This window comes from Coffea arabica, chromosome 1e, assembly GCF_036785885.1.
Source record: "Coffea arabica cultivar ET-39 chromosome 1e, Coffea Arabica ET-39 HiFi, whole genome shotgun sequence".
NCBI classification, from domain to species: Eukaryota; Viridiplantae; Streptophyta; class Magnoliopsida; order Gentianales; family Rubiaceae; genus Coffea; species Coffea arabica.
This window is the reverse complement of record NC_092311.1, coordinates 39,264,665-39,273,934: the sequence shown is the minus strand read 5'-3', so window position 1 is coordinate 39,273,934 and position 9,270 is coordinate 39,264,665. Positions and strand designations below refer to the sequence as shown.

Sequence of the window (9,270 nt, the reverse complement as noted above, 5' to 3'; positions counted from 1 at the left end):
CGTTGAATTGGAGATTGTGGATAAACTTATTTTTTGGTGTCAATTGAAAAAATTAGGTGAAAATATCAGGAGATGTACACAAAATAAATGATGGCTCACTTTATTTGAAGTTAGAGATATAGGATGTAAATAAAGTAATTGATCGCCCACTTTATTGAATTTAGAAATTTTCATATTTATATCTATTAGACATGTTTCAATCGTTTTTTGTTGGTGAACTCTATCTCTGAAGACGGAAGCAGATGCTAAGCCGCGTAGGGTTTCTGGAAATGAGATTCTTGTTCATTCTAGGATTCCGCGCTAGACCTATAATTTGGCAAAATTGGTGAAAGAGAAATGAGGTGAAGCAAGAGAAATTCATGTCTCAAGTGGCCTATAATTTAGAAAAAGTGGCTAAAGAGAAATAAGGTGAAGCAAGAGAAAAAATATAGGAGAGAGAAAATACGCAAATAGGTAATTATGACACATCGATCCCACATCGATTGTGAGTGGTGTGTGTGTGTACTACTTAAGATCCTCAGTGTAGCCTGAAAGTCAGCATGCCTTTTGGATTGGGCTGTGGGTTTCCCTTAGGTAGTGTGTGTGTGCGTGTGTGTGTTGTTCCCTGTTGTTTGGATAAGGAAAAATCAGGAGTGGTTAAAAGCCGTGTCTGGTGTTTCCCCTCCCCCTTTCCATCTATCCCACATCGATTGTGAGTGGTATGTGTGTACTACTTAAGGTCCTCAGTGTAGCCTGAAAGTCAGCATGCCCTTTGGGTTGGGCTGTGGGTTTCCCTTAGGTAGTGTGTGTGTTGTTCCCTGTTGTTTGGATTATGACACATATATGGTAATGGATTGTGTTTCATATTTTAAATCATTATACATTTTCCCACCAAGAAGAGACTACCACTATTGAAATTTTAACCTGTCCTGGAAAAGTGTTGATACCTTATTGATGAAATAACTAATGGTTGAAGATGAATGATTTCATATGCTACTTGGAAAGCACATGGAGGCTCTCAGAAGAAGAAGAAAATGAATTGACCCATGCACAATAAGTGGACATGAAGAACATATGCCCATGAAGCAGAATCATGTCCACAAATAAAAAAATCGAATCACTAGCTTCCATTTCAATTCTCCTCAATAAAGAACCCAAAAAATAAATAAATAAATTGCTATCTTCAAGCTCTAATGTGCCTATGTTCTTATATATAAACTTATGATCCAGCATTCGAGCAGTGCCATATCCTACCATCCCACGTCAAATCTCCCCTGTATCATCCTAGTATCACTTTGATCACCCTCTCTTTTGGTTTTCTTTCTATCTTTATTCAATCAAATTATTTTTGGAGGGTTACTTTTCTTGATAAAATGATTGGCTTTAGCGATACATTTGGTTCAAGGGCTACTATCATTTTCCTGTTCATTTGTTTAGCTCTTGTTCAGAATCCAGCTTTTGGTGCTAAAACAAGGCATTTCAAATGGGCTGTGGAGTCTATATACTGGTCACCGGATTGTGTCGAAAATGTGGTTATTGGAATCAATGGCCAGTTTCCCGGTCCGACGATCCGGGCTCTTGCGGGAGATACCATCTCTGTTGAGCTCACAAATAAGCTTAATACTGAAGGAGTTGTTATTCACTGGCATGGTATAAGACAGGTTTGTTTTGTACCCCTTACATAAAGGGCTTTTGTTCTCAAGGATTGATAGGAAGTTCTTGTTGTGCTACAGTATTATTTTTCTACAGTTTTTCTAAAAATTGCAATCCAAATAAAGCTTTAGTACTGTTTTCTGATTCATTTTTCTTCAGTTTGGAACACCATGGGCGGATGGAGCTGCATCAATATCCCAGTGTGCAATTAACCCTGGAGAAACATTTGTTTACCGGTTCAAAGTTGACAAGGTAAATCAAATCAGAAGCTAGGCCCCTCCTGGCCTGCCCTTTTTCAAACTACTCCATTGAATCATTACTCAACTGCACACTTTATCTTTATGCCTATTCATCTCTCTCTCTCTCTCTCTCACACACACACAAACACTGAGGAAGCCCTTGTAAGCATGCAATCAAACTATTGTCAACATTTTATTAAAGTCAATATTGTGAACTTTCTAACATGATGGCTAGCTAATCAACCTTTACAGCTAAAATAACCTCTTGGTAGCTATTCTACTTGTTATCTTGGTGACATAAAACTTTTTTTTACCTTAGATACAAGGCAAACATAGTTGCACTTTTTTTTTTTATCTTAGTCTATCTGTACTATCAACTATGGTTACTAGGACAGTGTCACTACAAAGCTATTGCATTTGTCGCCTGCAGGCTGGAACATATTTCTACCATGGACATTATGGTATGCAGCGATCTGGAGGGCTATATGGTTCTTTGATAGTGGATTTACCAGAAGGTGAAAAGGAACCATTCCACTATGATGGGGAGTTTAATCTTTTACTCAGTGATTGGTGGCACAAAAGCTCTCAGTTACAAGAGGTTGACCTATCTTCCAAGCCATTTCGTTGGATTGGTGAGCCCCAGGTAGAGAAAACAAAAAAACCATCCTTTTTTTTTTGCAGCTAAAAAAAAAAAAAAAGCTCCTGTATACAATAAAGGGGTTAAGAAAGCTATTTTCTTTTGTATGTATGTGCGGTACATCGTCCACTTCAACTAAGCTGACATAATTATTACAGAATTCCATGCTGATTTGCACTGCTTAAGTGATTGACTTGCTCCATTTGTCTAGAATAAGTGATCGGTGCATATTGTTTCACCTTCTCCCCATTGTTACATATGAGATGGTTTTATCTTTCTTGATTTTCGGGTGATCTGAGTCTGATGGTTCAAACGTAAGAATGCAGGCATAGCTTTTTCTTTTCTTGAGAATGCTGACATGAAAGATGTTTTCTTCACCAAATATGGAGAATCCTGGATCAGGCACCCTGGGACGTGTGGAATGATGTCTGAATAGTTTTTATAGCTCAAAATTATTGATAAAAGAGATTTGGTTAAGTAATCATATCAAAAAATAAAAATAAAAAGATCTGCCTATTATAAAATGGGAAAAAAAAATTGCTCAAAGGTTTCATGGTCTTACTTTATCAGCTTGATTTGTTTGTACCAACTAATATTCTTGTAAGCGCAATAACTTTTCATTTATATTTGAGGTGTAAAAGTTAGTGATTCACAGAAAGTTATGGGAAAGAAAAAAGGAAATAAGTATAAGGGAAAACATTTTTTTTTCTTCAGGTCTGTGTTCTTGCTTTTTGGTTTTAGTCCTATCAACAAGGGAAGAATTCGAATGGAAGATGAGAAAATTAAAAAAATAAATTATAAAAATTATTGAAGGGTGGATATTCATATGTGAGGAGTACAATATATTGATAATGCATTACTAATTCCTAATATAATATATGAAAGATATCAAATAAGAGACATAAAAACCCTGTAAAAACCCTGTATTAGTGTACATTAATTTTTTTTTTATATTTTGCCATGATAAATTTAATAGTTGATAGAAATTATAATGTTTATTATTATACAAGCTTATATGTCTTCTTTTGGGGATAACCTTTAATTAGACACTTCTGATCAATGGGAGAGGGCAGTACAATTGTTCCCTAGCAGCTCAATTCATCAATTCATCATCAAGCATATGTGAGTTCAGAGGCAATGAACCATGTGCACCACAGATTCTCCATGTGCATCCAAACAAGACTTACAGGCTAAGGGTAACCAGCACTACAGCACTAGCTTCACTCAACTTGGCAATTGGGGTAAAGAATCTACCATCTCTTTTCTTTGCCCATCTTTTTGTTTTTTCTTTTTTTTTTGGTCTATTTGATAATATTTAGGAGGAAAAAAATAATACTTTTTAGATAAAAAAAATGATTATTATCATTTTTAATCTTTAAAATTTTGCATTTAGCCAACTTGATTGTTGCTAAATGTTAAGTCTATCTATAGCACATTTTTTTAGGCCTTGTTCTCGCTTGTTTTAGGTTTTACAAATTCTGATTATAGAAATTGATTATGGAGAATAATCAATTAGAATCACTAAAAGCGATTTTTTTGGGTGATTATAGATTTTAGCTTTTTTTGTCATTAAAAAAATCTATAATCAGACTAAAAAGAACCTAAAACATCAAAAAAACTGATTATCCAAAATTAGAATTTATAATTAGTTAAAATAATCAATCAAGAAAAAACCCTCTCCATACTGCTAAAGTCACTATAAAACAAAAGAAAACAATTGATTAGAATCGCGTATTTGCATTTCATAGACATAGAATATTGAACAAACATAATATAAAAAAATATATCAATTTGCTTTTCCCATTTTATCTTTCTATCTTTTAGATAGATCAGATGTTAAGGGCATTTTGATGGTAATTGATAGAAAACTAAACAACGATGGCTTTTTCCTATAGCGGAACTCTAGCAATCAATATAAGGACGAATTTCCTAAAGAAGCAGACTATTCTGCCTTTGTTATTATTCCCTGTTTTGGAAATGAAATTAGACCTTCTTGTCTGGTAGAAAATAATTTAGCTCACTGTCAAATGCATACATGTCCACATTTCATCCTTTTACTTTCTTGGAAAATACTATAAAAAAAAGTTGTCAAGTTGGGTGAAAAATTCTGGCCAAGATGACAAATTCTTTGAGGATGATATGAAGTAAGTTGGAAAGGCCAGGAACAAGTTCTACCAACTTGTGAACCCAAGTGGAATAATCGGAGTATATTCCTGCAGTATACTTTTTCTTTTTGAAAAATTTGTCCCGCAGGGAGGGGCGAGAATTAAAAGTGAAGAAAGGGTAGAAGAATTTTAATTCAAGACCTCTAATTCTTAGGGGTCTTGACCTTAGTATACTTAATTTTCTTGTAGCGAATATATCTCATCAACACAAAGTATAAAGAAAACTTCTATGTCATCTACCATATATAAGCATTTCTAATGGGAACTTTTAGCTTAAACAATAGAAAAATGGATGGTTAAACCACATCAGGCTGTCCATTCAAATTTGATGCACACTTCCTTGACTTAGCTAGCATAATTCTTAAGTAAGAATTTACACCATAGAATAGTTCTAAAATGGAAAAAATTGGTGGTAAACTAAGAGAATGTGGGAGCGGGATTTTGAAAATTCAACCTCTACAAGAGTCGATAGGCACCAGAACATAGATTGCTAATTTTCTTTACAAGTAGTACAAGTTTAACTTATGAAATTATTGTTTACTAGCACAAGATTACCATAAGATGAAAGAAATTTTTTTTTCTTTGCTTGGAGGATTATTCTGAGAGTAAGATGAGAGAATAAAAATCCTCTAAAGTATTCCTGGCAAGAATATGCATTGGCAAGTAGATACAGTTTATGATGTTTACAGAAAACTAATAATTGAAAAAAAAAAAAAAAGAAGAGGAAGGGAAAAAGAAGTAGACAAGGTAGATGCCATGAAGTTGTTCTGGAAAGCGACTAAGGTCCCTTTGTGCTGTAGTGCAGCACACTATGTGGACGTGCAAATTGGTACATAGCATTTTTATTGGGCAAAGGACAATCTACAAGAGGGACCAGTTGTAGACTTGTACTTTTTCAGTAGGCAATCTTTCGGGTAAAACTAAGTCCATGAGTGGTGCCTTTAAAGCTAGATATTATGCATTTGTTTGGATGACACCCATAGATTTGTTGTCTCTAGGATATGATGGCATACTTTTTTCTTTGTTTCAATTGATCCATGTTAGCTTTGCGATGGAGATTTGGCCAAATTTCCTGTACAAGATATGATCAAAGTAAGTGAAATTTCACACACATAAATGTAAGGGGCTCAGACAAACCCTAATGCCTGAAATATTATGTCCCTTCCCAATCTACATCCTCAAAGAAAGAAATATGACATTACATAAGAATGATTGAATTTCTCCCTCCCAAATATGATACAACTTTTGAAAGTAATCATATCAGAACATAGTATAAATTAAGAAGGTTTTTCGACATGTATATTACCATTTTATGTTCTACATACATGGATGTTTGGACAAAGATTTGATTCATTAACTTTTTTGGGTTTTACTGGTTTTATATAGAAGTCAAAATTTTGTACGGTAAGCATACATCAACACCAAATCCTTCTTGTAAAATCTCCATGAACCGAAGTTTTCTTGATTAGAACAAACGTTGAGATTAAGGACATATGAATGGCCAGACTTGCCTGCAAATTTCTTGCATGCCTGTGAAAGGAATCAATCAAAGCCTTATGCAAGATTGGACCAACATATATATATATGTACTTATTTAGCAATGAGGGCCTTGCACGAAAGTGCCCGTGATTCGATTTTGTTCTGGTTGTGGCAACTTGCAAGTTACAGAGAAAAATAGAAAACGTAAGAAGTAGAAAATTATCACATTAGACAAGAGATATTTGCGGCAGTAAAAGATTGTAGAAAGGATAATCAAAAGGTCTAGATTTGGTTTCACGATATTTATTTATTGGACTATGTAAGATCTATTGGATTATTCGAAACCATGTTTCTTTTTCCCATATCTGCTTAGGTTATCTTTCAAGGATTAAGTCAGTCCTAACTCTTGACTTAAAGCTTCTTTTAAATGTTGCTTTTGAAAGTTTAATGCTTGTTATCTTAGATATAATTGGTTCCTATGCTTATCTCTTAAGAAAACTCGAACCAGTAGATATTATTGAAGTTTCTTTTTTCTTTTATTATATGAAAAATGATCACTGAAAGGGATAGGTCAGAGCATATTCTTCCTTTGCTAAAAACAAAAAGAAATCATCAGATATCTGATTCCCATTCTTTTCTCATTTCTACAGAATCACAAGCTAGTGGTTGTTGAAGCTGATGGGAATTACGTACAGCCATTTTCTGTGGATAATATGGACATTTACTCTGGTGAAAGCTATTCAATCTTATTCACAACTGATCAAGACCCCTCCAAAAATTACTGGATTTCATCAAGTGTAAGAGGAAGAGAACCAAAAACCCCTCAAGCCCTAACAATATTGAACTACTTTCCTACTTCAGCATCAAAACTTCCTACTTCACCACCACCTATTGCTCCCCTTTGGAATGATTACAATCATAGCAAGGCATTCTCTAACAAGATCCATGCTCGAATGGGCTCTGCCAAACCTCCCAACACTTATGATCATCGTATTATTCTCCTCAGCACTCAAAATCGTATTGATGGATACACTAAATGGGCTATCAACAACGTCTCATTGGTCCTACCTGCCACTCCCTACTTGGGATCCATCAAATATGGCCTAAAGAATGCATTTGATCATAAAAATCCGCCTGAAGATTTCCCCTCCGACTACGATGTGATGAAACAAGCTCCAAACCCTAATTCAACATATGGTAATGGGGTTTACATGTTGAGTTTCAACAGCACTGTTGATGTTATACTCCAAAATGCAAATGCATTGGCGGCAAATGTGAGTGATATCCATCCATGGCACTTGCATGGCCATGTTTTTTGGGTTTTGGGATATGGAGAAGGGAAATTCACTAAGGAAGATGAGGCAAAATTTAACCTAAAGAATCCACCACTGAGGAATACTGCTGTGATTTTTCCATATGGATGGACTGCTCTAAGGTTTGTGGCTGATAATCCAGGAGTGTGGGCGTTCCATTGTCACATTGAACCTCATTTGCATATGGGAATGGGTGTTGTTTTTGCTGAAGGCGTTGATCGTGCAAGGAAGGTACCTAATGAAGCTCTAACATGTGGCTTAACAGGGAAGATGTTCCTGAACAATAGGGGTCATTGAGATTAAATCAATTCCCTTTGCTTTAATTCAACATTTGGAGTTTACCCACTATTAGTGTAGTCCATTAAGTCCTAGCTAGAATGGTTTGGTATTCATGATCCGCGTGTAAGATTAGACGTACGATTGTGATTATTGTCCTGAAAGGTGGTTTAACAAATTCATAGATATTCTCGTTATTCAACTAGGGAATTGAGAGATAATTTAGCTCATTTATCTGAATTGTTTTTTTGTTAGGCAAGAATATAACTTTTTATTAACGATAAAGATGTAATCTGTGTTTTTGGGTTTTGCCAAGAATATAACTTTGTATTAATGGTTAAAACTGTACACTACTTTGTATTTTTGCGAACTATTATCCATTGAATACTCAAAAATCTAGGATTTTTGCGACTTTACTGTGTAAGAGTCTGACCTTTTGGGGGAAAAAAAAGAACTAATGAAACTCCTAATTTTTCATGTTGATTATATTGTGCCCAAGTATGTATTAACAGCCTCTCATCTCCTTCCTACAATCTACACTACAATCTCAAGACTATTCAGAACAATATCTCTACGTATATTCTAGTTTCTACATCATTTATCAAGTCAAAGAACTTTAGATTTTAATATAGGAAAATGACTAAAATAGTCCTTCACATTTCAAGAAAATTATTTTTGGCCCCTCACATACAAACTTGTACAAAATACTCCCTCACATATAACAAATGTAAAAATTGATCATAGAACCTATTTCGACCAAAATTCTTGCTAAAAATGGCACGCCTAAATCAAGTGCTTATACTTCAGAGGCAAAATATGAAGAATAATAACAAGCACCTCAAGAAAACCTTCCCTCTAGTTTCTTTTCGCGTCTCTTCTTTATCAAACCGCCACTCTTTTTTCTCTTTTCTATCTACCTGTAACCCTTTTTCTCTATCTCTTCTCCCTTTCCCCTTGGCCTCCAGTAGTCCATAGATTGGGAGATAAGGTTTTGGGACGATGAAAAGAGAGAAGGAAAAAGGAAGGGAGAGATTGAAGAGGAGGAGGACTGTGGGTCATAGTGAAAGGAGAGAGAGTGGCGCATTGGTGGGGAAGAAGGGGAGAGAATAGGATGGCAGCTTAGAGGTGAGTAAAAATGGATAAAGGGAAGGGGTGGTGAGAGGGCTTTGTTTGAGGAAAATTTTATTTGTATTTTTATTTTGTCCTGAAAGTATGAACATGTGACTTGGACGTGCTTTTTTAGTCAAAAAATTTGGTAAAAAAATGGGTTGTCGGACCAAATTGACATACTTATTATCTGTGAGAGACAATTTTGTGCCCTTTTATATGTGAGGGACCAAAAGAAAAGACTGGAAAATGTGATGGACCATTTTACTCATTTTTTCAAATTGAAATAAAAAGTTGGTTTGACTTGATTAATGAGACATTCGTGGGCTAGAGCTTCTTTTTATTGGGCTCTTTTGTAATTTCGTAAATTAGATGGAATTGGGCCAATTGGCTGTAGCCGTCACGGTCCCCTGGTAAATTAG

General features: G+C 35.2%; 1 protein-coding gene across 1 annotated transcript; it reads left to right on the top strand.

Annotated features, from left to right (window-relative positions):
* Positions 1-1,153: 1,153 nt before the first annotated feature.
* LOC113703641 (L-ascorbate oxidase-like) lies at positions 1,154-7,971 on the top strand. Its single transcript, XM_027225077.2, has 5 exons — positions 1,154-1,640; positions 1,792-1,884; positions 2,302-2,514; positions 3,555-3,749; positions 6,803-7,971. Exons 1-5 carry the CDS (start codon positions 1,353-1,355, stop codon positions 7,760-7,762), a joined length of 1,749 nt encoding a protein of 582 aa, XP_027080878.1. The 5' UTR covers positions 1,154-1,352; the 3' UTR covers positions 7,763-7,971.
* Positions 7,972-9,270: the final 1,299 nt, after the last annotated feature.

What these genes read in the sequence shown, in the direction of transcription:
- LOC113703641 (XM_027225077.2), top strand. Translation starts at nt 1,353, where the DNA reads ATGATTGGCTTTAGCGATACATTTGGTTCAAGGGCTACTATCATTTTC. An exon ending in ACCGGTTCAAAGTTGACAAG is followed by an intron (nt 1,885 to 2,301) that starts GTAAATCAAATC and finishes TGTCGCCTGCAG; the next exon opens with GCTGGAACATATTTCTACCA. An exon ending in CACTCAACTTGGCAATTGGG is followed by an intron (nt 3,750 to 6,802) that starts GTAAAGAATCTA and finishes TCATTTCTACAG; the next exon opens with AATCACAAGCTAGTGGTTGT.